This window comes from Delphinapterus leucas, chromosome 3 (genome assembly GCF_059928025.1).
Source record: "Delphinapterus leucas isolate spDelLeu-1000000601 "Yukka" chromosome 3, BTC_Dleu_Yukka2, whole genome shotgun sequence".
Lineage (NCBI taxonomy): Eukaryota > Metazoa > Chordata > Mammalia > Artiodactyla > Monodontidae > Delphinapterus > Delphinapterus leucas.
In genome coordinates this window covers 53328333-53348141 of record NC_143131.1, presented here as the reverse complement: position 1 = coordinate 53348141, position 19809 = coordinate 53328333, and the positions used below count along the sequence as shown (strand labels likewise).

Sequence of the window (19809 nt, the reverse complement as noted above, 5' to 3'; positions counted from 1 at the left end):
AACAGTAAACAAATCAAGAAGAATTTAAGGATACTGGTGAGAATGACGTGCTGAGCCATGCACTCTATACTAGGGAATGACAGTGGAGTCTAAAGAAGGCTAGCGGGGAGAAAATTAAGGATGTAACTTTGAAAAATGCATAAAAATTAACGAACCAGTATTGTAGGAAAAACAGGGTGAGAGAGATTGCAGGTGAGGGGATCAGAGAGTGGAATGTATTTGAATTTAAGATATGAGAAGTGAGACTGTTCTCAGTGAGAACAAATCTGGAGTGTGGCCATGGGAGTGCATGCCTAACCTTGAGTGGAGGTGAAGGAGTTCTAGGAATGTTAAGGCTAGGGAGTTTGGAGAGTCTTCCGTGTGGATGTTGGATTCACTCAGGATGTTATTAGGACTTGGAGGGTATAGTGAGACTGTGAAGCGGGTATCAAGCTCTTTAACAAATGAGGGGAAATGACCATGATAAAGTTAGGAGAAAGCAGTGATGAAACCAAATAGTGATTTGGATGAATAACATGAATCTTGGAAAATAGACGTTTTATGCAAGGGAAGAAGAATGGAGTACCTACTGCATATTTAGACTGTGTTAGGTAGGAGTGAGAAAGGCAAACCCACCTCTCAATTCCCATCTATTTCTGTTATGTAGTTGTAGGGGTGGGCACACATTTCGGGTCTAATAACACAGGTGCTATACAATATGAATAATGTATGATAGGTAACAGAAAAAGGAAAAAAAACATGCCAGACACACATGCCAGGCTTGTTACATTTTACCCATGAACTATGTTTTAGATGCTCAGATTGTGGAGTTTGTTATTGGTAGGTTGACATTTCTATTACTATCTTTGTCTTCTGTTTCAGCTTCTTGCAAATGTTAAGCAGATATATTTAACATATATGTATCATGAATATACAAATAATTATGTTTTCTTCATTAATCTTGTCTCTACTAGTTCAGAATTTGAGACAATTCAGTTACCACACCAAAATTTATTTTCACTCTATCCAAGTTAATAAAGCTGTCTGAACATAAGTTGTGTAAACTGGAGCCTTTTAAAATGTAATCTAATACATGAAAATTTAAACTTTCAAAACACATAATCTAGCCCAGCACTGTCCAAGAGAACGTTCCTCAATGATGGAAATATTCTACCTGTGCACTGTCCAGCCTGGTAGCCAGTAGTCAAATTAGCTTTTGAGTACTTGAAATGCGTCTAGTGCAACAGAAGAACCGAATTTTTAAGTTTAACTAATTTAAATTTGAATAGCCACATGCGGCTAGTGACAACTGTATTGGGCAGCACAAAGCTAGTCTAGCTATGCAGTAGAAGAATAACTGTTATGAAGAACATTGTATCTGTTAATCCCAAATCCCTAATTTATCCCTCCCCCTTCCCCTTTTGCTAACCTTAAGTTTGTTTTCTATGTCTTTGGGTCTGTTTCTGTTTTGAAGCACAGGGGACTGTATTCAATATCTTGTAATAACCAATAGTGAAAAAGAATCTGAAAAAGAATATATATAATATATATATATAACTGAATCACTTTGCTGTACACCTGAAACATTGTAAATCACCTATACTTCAATTTTAAAAAATTTAACAGTATAAAAAGAAGACTGTAAATATTATGTATAAAATTCTCAAAACGAGTCAAATCAATCTTAGCTCATTTTAGAAATAAACGTGAAATTTTTATTTTTGGTAATGACAGATTATTCTGACAGAAAAATATTTTAGAGTGTGCTGAATAAGATTTTTTTTTTTTAACATTTTAAAATCAGCCAAGAGCTGACCAAATAGTAAGGGAAATGCCGTAAGGTCATAATTTTTGAAGGCGAACTCAAAAGCATCAAAAAGGAAACATCAGAGCAACTAAGGTACTCTTACCCTAACAATATTCAGAGAAGAGATTAAGTGCTCCAGTGTGTCTTTCTTAAGTATATGAAAAGTTTTTTCCGAAGCTTCTCCCCTGCTACCTCAGCAGACTTCCTTCATGTTTTATTGGCCAGGAGGCCGAATGCCCACCCTTAACCCAGTCATGGGCAAAAGGAATGGTATTACCATAATTGGTTTTGACTAATCTAGATATGCCCCTAAAATGGGGTTAGAGTCGTTTTCTCTGAGAGGTAGATACCTGAGCAAAAATCAGAATTCTGTTAGCAAGAAAGTAGGGAGTGATAGATATTGAGAGTGACACAGGTGTCTGCATCAGAACTCTTTTAGTTTCCATCTTTACGAGTAGAAGTAGCAGCAACAAAAGTAGTAATGGTAGTAGTAGGACTAGTACTAGCAGTAGTACCAGTAGTAGTAGTAGTGATGGTAGTAGCTGCTGCTAACATTTATTGAGCACTTACTACATACCAGACCTATTATTTTAACCATATTTTCTTTCCATACTGAGAGTTCTCCTCAGTGGTGAGTTGACTTGGTAAGATATTTTTAATTTCCATTTGTTCAATATAAATCTAGAAAAACTATGCTATAAAGTTGTGTTATGATCTGTTTTGTTACAGCCTTGTTTCTGCAACACAAATTAGCTCATAAGTGACTGAGTTATTTTGTGCCACTAAGAAATACAGCAGCTGAAGTCAAACTACGTTTTGCCTTTATACAGCTGAACAGCTGATGAAAATTGTGCTGTACATGATGACCATTCACCTCACACTCTTCTTTTTGTTCACTTTGGCCACATGCTCTGTCATTTCTGTGTGTGTTTCTGCCTGTTCTTTGTACATTGGCCTCTTGTCTCTATAATGTATAATGTTTTGAATGTTCTTTTTTTTTTTTTTCCTATAATGCCTGGGTGTCTGTGTGAACTACCCTAATTTAAGGGACTCAAGAGAGTATACTTGTCTTTTATCAAATCAGCCTCCTGCCTTAGTGCATGTTTTATTTAATTTAATACTTTACACATCATATTGAGTGACCCTGTAAATAAGATGTGAGAGAAAACTTTCCAATTAGTTAGAACCAGTTTGACAGTCAAGACCTAGAAAACAATTCATAGGCATTGTTACTTTGTCATTTGTGATCCAAGAGCTTTTCTGGAGACTTAAATAGGGATAAATTCAAATGATCCTGGAAGAATTTTCAAATCAGTGTCCAGAATGAGATGATGTTAGGCAATCAAACGGTAAGAGCACCAGGGTTCCTTATCTAATGTCATGAATCTTTGAGGCTTGCTCTCTACTTTCTAACTTAAGCATGTTATAATAGAAAAGAGGAAATCTAGGAGATATAAGCCTGATTAACATATATTTGATACATCCTACTTGCATTTCTTTTAAGATCTTGCGACCCATTCCAAGCAGCCTATCAGTTTGCCATATAGTATAGCAGTTCTGACCCTATCTTTTCTGTGATTGACCAGCTGGTACTATAGATTACAGCTTAGTTCTTACGTTTTTACATATAATAATAATTATAATTATTATTTATAACTCTCATTAGAATTGAATTAGCTTCATTAAAATCACAACAGAAGAATAGAATAAATTAGAAAATCAGAAGAAAAGGAAAAATAATATAAGGCTGGGATCAGTACCTTAAATATGTACCACAAGGTCCTTTCACTCACTAAAAGTGGGCCATAGATTTTGCTCTGAGTTTCCTAGTAAGCTGAGTAAAGAAGCAAACACCATCAGTTCTAAGATTCATGATGTCTGATAGCTATGACAAAAGGAGATATATCCACAAAGGAACACTTCATTATTTTGAAGCTTTGATACTTCTCCTGTGTGGATCCCTACACTAGTGAATCAGATTGAAACATACAAGGCTGACAGTATTCTCCTTGCTTAGGTTTGAGGAGAAATTGGACCTAGAACCAATGCAGGCCAGTCTTAAAAAGTGGCAAGCACAAAAACAAGATAGCCACACTTTCTCCCTAATGCCAGTGTAATTCCTACCACAGACATTTGAAGGGTACAGGAATGGTAAGAAGAGAAGAGCTCTCCAGTGGAAAAACAACAGTGTTCCCATTAAGTCCTGTCCTACTTACCCCAGTTTCAAAGAAAGTGATCCACAGAAATAGAAGAGGCAACTTATAAAGAGAGAATCTTTGAGGTTTTAAAATAAAACAAAAAAGGATAGCCAGCTGTAAAATTGGCTGACCACTCTCAACAGCAACTTAACCAGCCTAGAGGCCAAAGGTATTCACACAATAGACTCTGAGGCTGGTTATCTGCATCAGGATGTATTGGATGTGCAGTTTGTTCCCTACATCACCATTGGTCACCCTCAGGAGCCTTCAAAAGCATCTAGAAAAAGATTCATTCTTTGACATTCACATCATCGTCTCTAGGACAGAATACCAGGTAAAGACAATAGCTGTGGCAGGAACAAATGAATATGCTTTTTGGCTTGAAGCTACTGAGAAACCAGGAGCATCTACTAAAGACATAAGGATATTTGGATGAAGTTTGCGCTCACCATTAAACCAGGAACTTCAATAGAATATTTGGGATCATAAACTAATCTAATAGATATGATCTTACGGAACTTGGGTTTGGAGAGCAGAGATTTATGGAAGTCATGATGCTGAGGGTTCATTGTTTGAGTTCTCCTCTTTGGACTTAAAGATAAATGATTGTTAAGGTCCTGACAGTTTTTATAAATGAGCAAATGTAGGAACTAGCATGATTATCAGGTAGTGCCATTATGAGAAATAAAGACCCCAGATCTGTGCTCAATCTTCTAAAAAGTGTTTGCTCGAGAGCTGCTAAAAAAATACTTTATTATGTATAGGGAATCTCCTTTTTATTGACACAAAAGAATATTGACTATTAAGCAGGCATTTCTGCTTTCCTGAGCAATTTTTCGCTGCAGTGACTGAAAATATCATGCAAAATGTTCTCAGAGGGTAAAAGTTGGTGTACATAGTATAAGTATTTTAAGTAGCAGAATTTATAGGTCAGTGTTATAAATACTTGAAAACTTGATGTTTGTCAAGAGTAAAAATATTGCTATATTGAGGTTATGAACCAAATTTTATATCAAAGCCTAAAGAAGAAATATTAGCTACTGTGCAAAGGACTCTTCTACATTTCTAAAAAGAATGTCCTGGTGTTGCTTAGCTATTTTCCAGAAAATCCGTGTGTTTTTCCTATTCCATTTTATTTGTGATTTGCATGTCTGCTTGATAATGTGACTAGGATAGAACTTCTGGTGAAAAGCCTAAGCTCCACCTTGGCTGGGGTGAAGTCATATTATTCTTGCATCTTACACATCTCATTTCCTCCTTTATTTTATGCATCAAAACTATAAAAAACTATGGAGACAAAGGATTTTCTAGGTCATCTGTGGTCTGTTCTAAAATTTAAGCATAGGTTATGTAGTACAGGGACATTTTTTCAGTCAGCTTTGCTAGAGGCGCATGCTGTTCTGCAGTTTTTTTCTTCTTCATTGTGTAAGGTCATTAAATGGTGTCATTGCCTTGGTTGTGGTACACAGGAAAAGTATAGCCTATATTTGGAAGTAGTACTGTAGTGAAAAAGGTATGGACTTGGGATTCAAACTGACTTAAATTTAATCCTGACTATAACAGGATTGTTTCTATTTTACCTTGACAAGATACCTAACTTGACTAAACTTCAGAGAACTCCTATACAAAGAGTATAATTATATCAAACTTGCAGGGTTGTTTGAGAATTAAAAGAAGTAATACTTTAAAACATCTAGTGCTATTCCTGGTACTTAATCTGTATTTGCTACAGTGTAGCTATTACTGTATACATTTATGTTTTATAGATTACAAAGTACTTTTTATATAACCTCATAAAATCTTCAAATCACTTTTATAAAGGGAAGGACAGGGTTTTGTTTTGTTTTTTAATATTTTAAAATGAGGAACTAAAGCTCAGCAACAGGCTAGTGTCTTGGAAGGGATTCAGGAAGGCATAGAATTTCTGAGTGCTGCTCTAGCACTCAGATGGAGCCTTTGGGAGGTGGGTGTGGCAAAGTAAGCTCTGAAAGAGTTTGGTCACCTTTGACATTGTCTTACTTCCAGTCTAACCTTACCCTGCAGCAGAACCAGATAGCTGAGGACAATTATGAAACTACAGACCTTGCCCCCAGGGAAAGGTGTGGGGTAAGTGATGCCAAGGTACAAAGTTGATCCATTAATTAACAGTGTTATAACTGTGTCCCAAGTTATAATTAGAAAACATATATGTATCAACCACATTATTCTCATATACTTCAATATACTTATAAAAGTATACTTTCATATATATGTATATATATATGTGTGTATAGATATATGTATATATACACATATATATAAAATGGCAAAAAATAGCAGGAGCAGTGTCATTAATCTTTAGGTTAGTATGAACTTTATAGAGTGCATCTTGTTGTGAGAAATAAGGATTAGCTTTTAAGCACAGAATAGAGCTTGCTTGTTTATTTTGTTCTTTAAAGCGACGTTTAAAAAATCACAAAGTAAAAGTTTGTTTCTTAACATTTTTACAGGCTTAGGGGAAAGGGTCATGCTATGGATAGATGACATTTAAATTAAATTTAGGCCATACAAGGCATATAGAAATAGTTTTAATTTTGAAAACTTGCAGACAAGATTATGGTATCAAACATGACAGCCAGATTTAAGTTTGTCTAGACAATGTAGGTTTATCAGGCTTTTGTTTTCTTTTTCTTCAAAAGTAAAGGTACAGTGAAATTACTTCCCCAAAAGCAGAAACTATTTGGGGGAGAAAATATGAGAAGTTTGCCTCAAAACTAGGGTTGAAATGATTCACTACATGCATTGAACACTAAATTTAACCTTGGAAATGCCCTTGTGAATTACTTTAATGAGCTAATTAGACAGTACCTTATAATTAGGAAATCAGGAGTTTTGTTTGCAACTTGTAAAAGAGAGTGTGGAAGCAAGGCTTTTGTTAGCCCATGCGGCATCTTTATGTATATCACTCCTGTCTGGGTGAACAAGCAGAAATGTGTCCCTTCTTCACAGTCTCATGTCAAGTGCATGACTTGCTAAGCAAAGCAAAGGTTGAAATCCAGCCTCCACTTATGCTCCTTCAGCTAACAGGGTATAATTGACTAAGAGTATGTTGCTATCCTGAAGAAAAAGAACATTAAATTTGGGGAGTGTAGAAGGTTGGTCTAGTGTAATAGTGAAGCACAAGTGCATCTGGCATGAAAGTAAGAAAGGAAGAAGAAGCAGAAGGTGGGAAAGAGAGAGAAGGGGAGTAGAAGAACAAAATGCCAGTTTTGCTCATTTTGCTGTGTTCCCTGAGGCTGTAGGAATCCTGGCATCTTCCCAGCCTGTAGGAATGCTGGTATCTTCCCAGCCTACGCATCTTTTTTTAGGAAGAAAAGAGGAAAGGGAAAGGGGGGAAACAGTTTCATTCTCGGCTTGCTTCTCACTCTTTATTACCCATAAGACATAATACAGTATTTGCAGAGTTTTCCTCATTTGGAAAACATTTTGGGATGTATTGCTCTTGAAGGTAAGGGTATTTGGGGTGTATTTTGCAAATGAAGAAAAGAAGGCACAAAGAGATTCCGGGACTTTCCAAGGTCACCTATTCTTCGGGGTAAAATCCAGATTACAACTCTAGTAACAGAAATGCCCCTGGACAGTTGGTCAGCAGAAGCTGAGATTTCTTTCTGCAGCAACGTTTATGCCCCAAGGAATTTTTTTTTTAATCTATCAGCATAACTGGAAGCATAAGATAGTCTATAGAATGTGCTAACTTACATATTTCTCTAAAAAAAAAAAGTAGTGAAAAAAGATACTAGTATTAACTTTTTCTATCTTTGAAAATACTAAGATCAAAAGATACTGAGACCTGCAGTGTTGCTTTCTGGATTTATGTGGGGCCCTGCTGGTTACTTTTTAGAAGAAGAGGATGCTTGATAAGTGTTAACACTAGGAGGCTGAAAACCTGTCAGGCTTCACTTAAAAAATTTGTTGCTTACGCCTACTGTTTTCTGTTGCGGTTTCTGCATAGTGTCAACATTTATTATACTTAAGTAACTTAAAAAGCATTACTCCCTAAACTCTCCATTATTCTTAAACAAAACAAAAATATATTTTATGTAATTTTTCCTTAAGAAATTACTCTTTTCTTTGATCTCTTTCATTCTTTGCAGCCGGAATACACGACTCCTGCTGAGCTTATTTCTAATCAACACAAGATTCAGAGCATTCACTGAAGGAAACATTTAAATCAAGAGAACAGAACACTAGCTGATATATGCTAGAAACAGAAAGGCATGGGATCAAGTCCCCAAGTCTACTACAGTTTCCAATTTACGGCACCTTCCATCTTCCATGTTTTTCTGTGAACATCCTAAACACTCCTGCCTCAGGGCTTTTGCATTTAATGTTTCCTGGAACACTCTTTTCACAGGTTTATATGTAAGTCACTTCCTCGGTTTCTTTTAACTCTCTGCTCAAGTGCCACCTTATCAGAGAGAATTTCTCTTGCTCTACCATTTAAAACAACTCCCTCACCCGCGCCCAGCCCACCCCGCCACCTTAGTACCCTGCTTTATTTTTCTTCTTTCTCATCTCCAACTACAGTGGGCTCCAGGAAAGCAGGGACCTAATCTGATTGGTTTATTCTCCAGAGCCTAGAATCTTATGTTATATATAAAAGCTTTTTATATATATTTGCTGAATATAAAAAAGACACTTAAGGCCAGTTCTTGGTGCCTGGTTTTAAGAGTACTAATGACAAGTTATTATGTCCCCATAGGAAAGCCATCAAGGTCTAGATACCTTTAAATAAGGGATTAGATTTGTTCAGTGTGGGTCCAGAAGAAAGGCACAAGACCACTGGGTTATGGGAAGGAAGACAGATTTTGGCTGAAAGAAAGAACCAGATGATAATTGCAGCTGTCTGAAAAGTATTTGATCTATCTTTCTGTAGATTATACAGATTGTGTGACCACTTTGGGGGTAACTGTACAGGAAGTTTAAGAGTTTTGTGCAAATTATATTCTGACATCAATTCTTAAAAGTGTATGATTCTGTATTGACTCAAAAATTAATAATTGAGCTTGGTTCTTCTGCAAAATGCTGCCAGACATTTGTATCTATATGTTAACACCCGAAATCAGGGGTTGGCAAATTGCACCTTCTGGGTCAAATTTGGCACATTGCCTCTTTTTGTAAATAAGATTTTAGTGGGACACAGCCCTGTCATTTACATAATGTTTATGGCTTCTTTTACACTATGATATCACAGTTGAGTAGTTGTAACAGAGGTTATGTGGCCCACAAAGTCTTAACATATTCACTGTGTGGCCCTTGACAGAAAAAGTTTGCCAACCTCTGCCCTTAACCAACAAATTGCAAAATATAACACAAGGAAACATATCTCTATTCAGTCTCCCGAGTACCACTACCACTACTACTATCTCCTCCTCCTTCTCCTCCTTCTTTTCTCCTTCTTCATCATCATCATCATCAACTCTTTTATCTGTAAAGATCCAACCATAATAATATAAACCACTCTAAATATTTAAACAGAGGGAATCTAATGCAAAGAATTGGCTATGTGCATAATGGAAGAGGCTGACAAGCCCATAGATCAGCATCAGCAGAAAGATACCACCACTCCTACCAGAAAAACATAGGAAGGAGGTGGTTTTATTAAAGCCTAGAGGCTGAAATCACACAGCAGAATCTGGAACCACACAATTGGGGGTGGGGGTGGCTGTTGTCTGATATTGGAGCCACAAAAATATTCTGCTTCTGCCTAAGATGCTGCTTGAGGTAGAGAGGAAATGAGAGAAATACCCTGGCTTCTCCCACTAGTGCCTTCCATTGCCGGAACTCAACCAGAAGTCAGCTGACACAGAGGCCTAGGAAATGGAGCCTGCAGATTTGTTCCCCCGACATAAAGAGCAGAGCAAGAGAATGGTGAGGAATGAGTCTAAGGATGCCTAGACCAAAGACCACACAACTGCTAATGGTTATTGAGTGCTACCAGTACCAGGTAAAGAGCTAAACAGTTTACATGAATCCTCACCTACTGAGTAAATACTAGTGTTATCTCCAGTTTATAGATGAGGCTTGGAAAATTAAGTACATTGCTGAGGGCTATGAATTAAATACATAAGTTAGAATTGAATCCAGGTCTGTCTTACTCCAAAATTCTTACTTTCAGCCCTCTCATTTTGTAAATAAGAAAAAAGTAGTTTGGAGCAGATAAACTTGTAGCTGGTAAAGACAAGGCTAGGTCTAGAACCCAAGTTACTTCTATAAGGTTTTCGTACATCTTAAGAACTTAAAAACCTATTGTAGCATTTAGAGAGTCCAGAGGAGGCCCCCACTCAGATGCAGGAAGTGTCTTTGCACCTTGAAACTGTTACTAAGCAGCCTTCCTGGACACAATTTACTCAGTTATAAAATGGGATTATTAATTATAACTACCTTATGAGAGTGTTGAGAGAGCTTAAATAGATACAGATCTAGAGACCTCTGAACAGTGTGCCATGAGACAGGTACTTAGTAAATGCTTAGAAAAAGGTAAGTAGGTGTTCTTATTGTTAATATTTTTATTATGCTGAACCTGGGAGTGGTTATCACAGGAAAAGAATAGATCAGAAATCTTATGAAATGTTATCCAAGTTAGTCATTAAACAGTAATATCCTCCTTTTGGACCTTTTACTTCTCTTCTATCTAGGATAATAATTACAAGATAGTCAAGAACAGGATTTTTGTTCGTTTTGGGGTTTTTTTGAAGAGAGACATTTTATTTTTATTTATTTATTATTTACTTATGACTGTGTCGGGTCTTAGTTGCAGCACGTGGGATCTTTCACTGCGGCAGGCGGGCTCTTCGTTGCAGAGCACGGGGCTTCTCTCTAGTTGTGGCACTCAGTCTCAGTAGTTGCAGTGCACAGGCTTAGTTGCCCTGCAGCATGTGGGATCTTGGTTCCCTGACCAGGGATCGAACCTGCGTCCCCTTCATTGGAAGGTGGATTCATAACCACTGGAGCACCAGGAAAGTCCCTGTTTGGTTTTGTTTTAAGTGAGTGGCCCTCGAGATGCCTTAGTTTATTAATTCAGGGCTTTTTTTTTTTTTTAACCAGTTCTTATCTATGAAATGTTATCTCTTATGCTTCTATACAGTTCCTTTCTTTCATCCGGGATAGCTGTTGTCCAACTATTCCCAAAAATATGACCTTTTCTTTCCTGTCCCCATGGCTTTACTTAGCTTCATTTTTAATAGAAGTCCTTTTTCTTTCTTAACCAGCTCAGTTCCTATAATACTTTATAATATTATAAAGAATAAGTATGTATGATACTTTATTATAATTCTTATAATATACTCAAGATTTTCTTCCTCAACAAATATTTCCCTAACTAATCACATGACGCATTGATCTTTCACCTATATACAGCACCTGTAGACAATCTATAATGTGCTGTCATATACTTATTGCCTGAGATAGGGCTGTAGCTTTTCCATTTTTATCTTGTTACTCCAAATAGATTGAAAGTCATGCTTGGGTAAAGTTTTAGGTGGTTGGTGCTTTACAAATACTTAAGTATTATGTGAAAACTTGTGGCTAGATTTCAAATTACCTGTGTTTTATTAAATTGATGATATTTGCTTAAAAACTAGTCTTGCTACATGGCAAAGCCACTGACAACCTTGGTCATTTTCTGGGATTTCCTGAAAATGGCTTGTAAAGGGAAGCATTTCTTTATTCCAAAGATTAGCACACCATGAAACAAAAGACCCTGGAAGCATATCCTTCCAGCATCATGTACTATGTAACCTATGGTAAATAGTTTTCATTTTTTTTTAAGGCAAATAAGGATAATTTGACAGGCAGAACCATTAGGTTTAGCATTGCAGTCTCATATTTTAACGTGCAGAAAATATTTTAAAATGCAAGGCTCATAACAGAACGTAGACCTGCTGTCACTATTTTCAGAATATGAGGCTTTGGACTTGATATGGTAGAAATTTTAACCACAGTATATAGGAAGTAATGATGACCATGCACATATTTGCACCTTGTGGTCTGTTAGTTTTGCACATGCTTCAAGGGACCATTTGCAATGTACTGATCTCAGGAAACTCTATAAAGTAAATGTAGAGATCTAAGGGAAGGTAGTAAAATGTCCTCAAAATGATCTCTGAGATTGTAACATACTCGCCATTTATTCACAATTGAGACTTTTATCTAATGGCTTATTTTGTTCTGTCATATTTAAGGGAAATGTTTTCCCCACCCATGTTTCAAAAGCAGTACTTTGATTTTTAAGTGCTACTGCTCCAGAACTCTAAAAGATAAGTCAAATTAGGTCATATTTCCTCAAACACTATGAGAAGTTATACTTTTAATTCTTTGTGAACTTTAAGATTAAATTTAGGATGGCCCTGTGGTATTTGAAATCCAGACCTAACTAGATTGGCAAGATTTTCTTCCCTAAAAAACTTAGGTAGAAGAAGCATTCCAAACTTTTAAAAACAAATAATCCTCTCTTCACCCTCTAAACATCCTTCTCTCCTCCACCACCCAACACATGTACATGTTTTGAAAATTTAGTATTTTATTTTCTGTGATGTTAATAGATTAAATGTAAATCTTAATAAGTCCGAATTCCTTGAATTTAAAGGTGTTTAGACTTGAGGCCTAGCATTTTGCCCAGTTCATTCCACATCTTAAAATATGGTTTTTGTCAGGGCTAGACAGTAAACAGCTATAGTAGTTGGGATCCAAACCACAATTAATAGTGCTGAATGTCATGTTACAAACCTGCCTCTTGATTTCTTAAAATAAAGAGCTGGGAGCAGCTGTGGCAACTGGACCTCAAATACTGTTACCGAAAAGGATTTTGTGTTTTAGTTTCTTCATCTAGTTTTTATGTCTGTTTATAAGGAGATACCTGATGGATTGATTGCAAAGTGGACTATGAGATGCATCTGAGTGTAAAGTTATATGGAAACTGTCTAACACTTAACTTTGTTTAAGTTACTTCAGTTATTTCTTCTGTGGCTAAGATTACAATTCAGACACTTCAGTCATAATACTGGTTGTAAAACGGTAAAGCAAATGCCAGAATTATAGCCAGAGAATAAGGGAGTGAGCTAATGTGATGGAGTTCAGGCACTTTTAATTTTAGGGACATTGTCCCTTGGTTTTGGTATATTTCAACAATCATACTATTTATGATTTTATTTTATTTTAGCCATGTCCTTTGGGGGCCCGAGATTTTCGAGAGAAACAGTGTGCAGACTTTGACAATATGCCTTTCCGTGGAAAGTATTATAACTGGAAACCCTATACTGGAGGTAATGTATAACCTGGCAGAGTTTTCATCATGCTTGAGAGCTTTGCAAATATAAAGGAATATATAAATACATACAAACATGCCTGTACATTCATATACATACTAGTAAAAATTAGTGTTTGCAAATCACAGGAAAGTGCTTCTAGTACTATAAAGGTCTCGTGTTTTAGTTTCCCTGTAATAAAGTTAATATGTTAGTACAAATGATCAGAAATCATTTTTTTTTCTTTTTCAGAAATCATTTTTTAAAACCCAATTCTATTTAACAAGCTACAAAGTTCCTAGAAATAATGTAAATCCAAGTAATATTTCTGAGTTCTTGAGACTCCCTTGGGGTGTATAGACATTATATTATAATAATTTACAATTATTGAATATGTGGAATTATCACCCTAAAAACAAATTATAACGATATAAATCAACTCAAAAGAGGCCAGGAAAATCTGTGTCTTTCTTGGTCACAGACCAAGGATCTTTCCATAGATTATTATTGTTCTTTTTCAGGGAAACATTTTTTGCTCTTTATTTTAGGCAAGTATCAGACACTAATTGCTCTGTAAGCACAAGAAGTTTTCTTACGCTCCCAAAATACAAACTAAATTTTGTTAAAATTTTCTCTTAGAAAAATAGAATGTACTCTTAAAAAAACTTTTATTTATTGTTTTTCCAATATCTTAGTTAGTTTTTTGTTTTTTTTCTTGGCCATGCCACATGGCTCTCGGGATCTTAGTTCCTCAACCAGGGATTGAACCCAGGCCCCAGCAGTGGAAGCACCAAGTCCTAACCACTAGACCACCAGGGAATTCCCCCAACATCTTACTTTGAAAACTTTCCAACATAGAGCAATATTAAAACAATTTTGTAGTGACAACTATCTGCCCACCACCAAGATTCTATTATTAATATTTTTAATATACTGTCTTTATTACATGTCTAGTCATCTCTTTATCCATTCATTAATTTATTCTATTTTTCAGGTGCATTTCAAAGTAAATTGTAGTCATCAGTATACTTTCCTCTAGATGCTTCAGCTTGTATAAGTTTAACCACAGTTCAGTATTTATTTCCTTTTTTCTTTTCAGGGAAGATTATGTACAATGAAATGCACAAAACTTAACTGTACTTTCCCTGAGTTTTGACAAATGCATACACCTGTAAAACCTTACTGAGTTATAGAACATTACCATTACCTCCAAAATTCTCAGTTCTCATACTTCTTCCCATTTAGTAGCTGCCTGTACCTACTTCCAAGAGGCAACCAGTTCTGATTTTTTTCCTTACCATCAATTAGTTTTTTCTGTTACAGAACTTCATGTAAAGGAAATCATGGCATATTTACTCTTTTATCCAAGGCTTCTCTAAGCCTAATGTTTTTGAGATCCATCCATGTCCTTGCAAATGTAATTAGTTCATTCTTTTTTAATTGCTGAGCAGTATTCCATTGTACTAACCAGTTTGTTTATCCATTCTGCTATTGACGGAAACCTGATTGTTCCTAGTTTTCAGCTGTTATGAATAAGTGGCTATGAACATTTGTGTATGTCTTTTTGTGGGCATATGTTTTCATTTCTCTTGGGTAAATACTTAGGGGTGGAATTGCTGGGCAATAGGGTAGTTGTGAGTTTAGTTTTAAAGGAAACTGCCAGATGTTTTTCCAAAGCGATTGTACCAGTCACACTCCCATCAACAGTGTATGAGAGTTCTGTTTGCTCCCCATTCTTGCCAACATTTGGTGTTTTCAGTCTTCTTCTGGTGGGTGTATAATGTTGTCTCAGTGAAGTTTTAATTTGCATTTTCTGATCATTGAATATGTTGAGCACGTTTTCATGTGCTTATTGAGCATTTATATATCTTCTTTTATAAAATGTTCAAATCTTTTACCTATTATTTTTTGAATTTTATTTATTTTTTATACAGCAGGTTCTTATTAGTCATCAATTTTATACACATCAGTGTATACATGTCAATCCCAATTGCCCAATTCATCACACCACCACTCCCACCCCCCCGCCATTTTCCCCCGTTGGTGTCCATACGTTTGTTCTCTACATCTGTGTCTCTATTTATGCCCTGCAAACCAGTTCATCTGACCATTTTTCTAGATTCCATATATATGCATTAATATCCGATATTTGTTTTTCTCTTTCTGACTTACTTCATTCTGTATGGCAGTCTCTAGGTCCATCCACATCTCTACAAATGACCCAATTTCATTCCTTTTTATGGCTGAGTAATATTCCACTGTATATATGTACCACATCTTCCTTATCCATTCATCTGTCGATGAGCATTTTGATTGCTTCCATGACCTGGCTATTGTAAATAATGCTGCAATGAACATTGGTGTGCATGTGTCTTTTTGAATTATGGTTTTCTCAGGGTATTTGCCCAGTAGTGGGATTGCTGAGTCATATGGTAATTCTATTTTTAGTTTTTTAAGAAACCTCCATACTGTTCTCCATAGTGGCCGTATCAATTTACATTTCCACCAACAGTGCAAGAGGGTTCCCTTTTCTCACACCCCGTCCAGCATTTGTTGTTACGTAGATTTTCTGATGATGCCCATTCTAACTGGTGTGAGGTGATACCTCATTGTAGTTTTGATTTTCATTTTTCTAATAATTAGTGATGTTGAGCAGCTTTTCACGTGCCTCTTGCCTTTGCCTATTTTTAAATTGGTTATTTATCTTTTTATTCACAAGTGGTTCATTTATCAGATAGGTTTTACAAGTATTTTCTCACAGCCTATGGCTTTCTTTACTTTCTTTGCTTTTCTTTATGTTTTAAATGGTGTTTTGGATGAGTATAAGATTTTAATTTTGATGAATTCTAATTTTTTTTAATTTTATGGTCATTGTGTTCTATGTCCTGTCTTAGAAATCTTTGCCTACCTTAACTCAGGAAGATATTTTCTTCTAAAAGCCTATGGTTTTGATCTTTATATTTAGATCTATAGTCTAAAAATAATTTGGGGGTATGGTATGTATTTTTAGTGTATTTATAGACTCTATTTTGTTTCATTGATCTATTTGTCAATCCTATGCTGGTACCACACTGACTTGATTAACTGTAGAGTCTTGGACATGGGTAGTGTAAGCTCCTCCTTCTTTGATCTTTTTTTTAAGAGTCCTTTGTATATTCTAAGTGCTTTGCATTTCCACATAAATTTTAGAATCAGTTGTTAATGGTTACAGAAGAACATGTTGGGTTTATGATTCTTGTCATGTTGAATCTTTATATCAATTGAGGAAAAACTGATACACTAACAATATTGAATTTTCCGATTTATGAACATGGTATACCTCTCCATGTTTTCCTTAATTTCTCTCAGCTATGCTTTATAGTTTTAGGTGTAAGGTCATGCACATCTTCTGTTAAATTTATTCCTGAGTAAGTTATGGTTTTGACACTACTGTAAATAAAAGTTTAGAATTTTTTATTTTTAATTGTTTCAATTGATTTTTACATATTAACTTTGTATTCTGTGACCCTTCTAAATTCCCTTACTAGTTCTAATAGTTGTTTTGTAGATTGTTTAGAATTTTCTTGGTAAATAGTCATGTTATCTGGAAATAGAGATTATTATTTTCAATCTTTAGACCTTTTTATTTTATTTTCTTGCCTTAATTCACTGACTTGGCCCTTCAGTACAGTTTGTGCATGTATTAATTATATGTGTTTTTCTTCTTTATTCTGTTAATATAGTGACTTAGTTGATAGATTTTATAATGTCAAACTGACATTTTACTCCCAGGATAAACCCCATGTGATAATGATTTATTATCTTGTTATTGGGCTTAATTGCTAATATTTGATTAAGGATGTTTACATCTATCTTCATAAGGAATATTGATTTGTAAATTTTTTTCTTGTCATGTTTTTGATAAGTGTTGATATCAGAGTTACTCTGGCTTCCAGAAATAGAATCCTTATTTATCTTGAAGGAGTTTGTAGGGTTGATAATATGTCTTCCTTAGAATAGATTTTACTAATAAAACCATCTAGGCTCGGTATTTTCTTGTGAAAATAATTTTTTTATTACAAACTCAACTCCTTTAATAGATAAAGAGCTATTCAGATTTTTTTATTCTTATGTCAGTTTTTGAATTTGTGTCTTCAAGAAATTTATGTTACTTCCATGTTGTCCAATTTATTCACAGATAATTGATAATACCATTCTCTTATTATCCTGTTTAGTATCTATAGGATCTGTAGTGATATACACTCTTCCATTTCTGCTATTGATAATATGTATCTTCTCTCTTTTTCTTGATCATTCTTGCTTGAAGTTTATCAATTTTATTACTCTTTTCAAAGAATCAACTTTTGGTTTTAGTACTTTTTTTCTAATTAATTTTTTGCTCTTATTATTATTTGGGGGGAGGGGTTTATTTTACTGTTCTGCATTCCTAACATTTGATGTATTTTTATTTCCTTCAGTTCAAAATATTTTCTTATTTACATTGTGATTTCTTCTTTGACCCATGGGTTATTTAGAACTGTGTTATTTTTATTTCTAAATAGTTGATTTTTTTCTAGATTTTTTGTTATTGATTTATCATTTAATTACATTATGATCAGAGAATACTCTGTATGATTTAAATTTTTAAAATAGTTGAAATTTGTTTTATGATACAGCTTATTGTCCAGGTTGATGAATGTTCTATGTATATGTGAAAAGGATGTGTTTTCTCCAGTTGTTGGATATAGTGTTCTATATGATAACAAGGTCAAGCTGGGTGATAGTATTGTTCAGATCTTTTATATTCTTTCTGATTTTTTTCTGCTCTGGTTTTTTAATCGGTTCCTGAGAGAAGTGTGTTAAAATCTTCAACTGTTTTATGGCTTTGCTTTTTGTGTGTGGGTGTAGGTTTTTGCTTCATGTATTTTGAATTGCTTTTATTAGGTGCATATACCTTTGGGATTGTTTTGTCTTACTGTAGAAGTAAGTCTCTGAAATAATTCACAGATTTAATAATTAGCATCTAGATAATTGTGTGCTTTGTAAATTAACCCTAAATTCATAATAAGCTTTAACTGAAGGTAATTGGTAATGTGACCTTCCATTCAGAGAATCATCTTAAATCCCTTCTTGAAATAATAACATTACCTCTTCTGAAAACTTATTGTAGCAGAGGAAGCTGAACACATCTTCAGCAATAAAGGAAGAATAAATATATTTGTATTATTATCACACAGTGCAGTGGGCTAAGGAATACAACCAGAGCATTTATGTGTTCTGCCTATCAAATACTACCTTACATAATTAATACTAAAATTGTGTAAATAAAAGACTCATGTTCTCTTTTTATAGTCTGATGCATAAAAAGCTGCATTAAATTCCAAAGCATTACAATAAAAAATGGCGAAAGAACTACACTGGGTAGTAATGAAAAAAAAATCCCAGTTAGATCTGTGGAAATTTAGAGCAATTTTATTCATGAGAATCTTATAAAAATAAATACAATACCTTGATTATCAGTTCAGGAAGAAATTATTTTATTACTTGTTATTTCTGTTCTCGGTACAGCAAAATGTATCATTAACCTAAGCCTAATAATAACATTATGTTATATAGAAGTTCTATAGCCTGTAGACATTGAAAATGGAAGAAAACACAGACTTCAGCCAGAGGTTGTAAACTGGCAGTTCAGGAACCGTTTTTACTTATATACATGTTTTAGCCTCCACAGTATTTTTGAAAACTTTATATGAGTTTCCAAGAAGAGTGTTTTTATATATATATATATATATATATTTTTTTTTTTTTTTTTTTTTTTTTGCGGTATGAGGGCCTATCACTGTTGTGGCCTCTCCCGTTGTGGAGCACAGGCTCCGGACGCGCAGGCTCAGCGGCCATGGCCCACAGGCCCAGCCGCTCTGCAGCATGTGGGATCTTCCCGTACCGGGGCACAAACCCGTGTCCCCTGCATCGGCAGGTGGACTCTCAACCACTGCACCACCAGGGAAGCCCAAGAGTTTATATTTTTAAAGTCTAGGTTTCCATCTCCTCTTGAAAAAACAATGTCTGACAATATTGGGCCATCTTCTTACATGACAAAAGTCAACTGTAACAGTGATCTACTTTAATCAATTGTTCTCTCTATAATTTATCATTGTCTCCATCACTCAGTTGACTTCTCTTTTACTTCACCCCGCAGAAACCTGGTTTCTACCTTCACTAAGACCTAGGCATGTCATTTCATCTTTCTGTCTAATTTTCTTTTTTAGAGGAAGTCTTTTTTATTTCAAAGAAATTTTATCAGATCATTATAATAAGGCCAAAGTGCTTTAAACATCATGAAACAAAGGTTCAACAGAAAGTATTTTTAAGTCCTAATTTTAATCAATAATTACATTTTTATAAATAGCTTTTTTATGTTCAGTTTTGAATAAAATAAATCCATATTGATTGCTACTTTTCCAATATACTGCGAAGTTATGATATGTAATCTGCTTGTTTTTTTAAAATTGCTACTATTTATACCTATTTTTCACGTCAACCTTGAAATACACACACAGCT

General features: G+C 35.0%; 1 protein-coding gene and 1 pseudogene across 1 annotated transcript in view; both read left to right on the top strand.

Annotated features, from left to right (window-relative positions):
• Window positions 1-19809, top strand: part of ADAMTS6 (ADAM metallopeptidase with thrombospondin type 1 motif 6) — a 273067-nt gene that overhangs the window by 185785 nt on the left and 67473 nt on the right. The window contains exon 15 of the mRNA XM_022596555.3: window positions 13184-13286. Coding sequence (XP_022452263.1) covers window positions 13184-13286 — 103 coding nt within the window. The remainder of the gene's footprint in view (window positions 1-13183; window positions 13287-19809) is intronic.
• Window positions 1811-19494, top strand: LOC149749562 (ribulose-phosphate 3-epimerase-like; annotated as a pseudogene).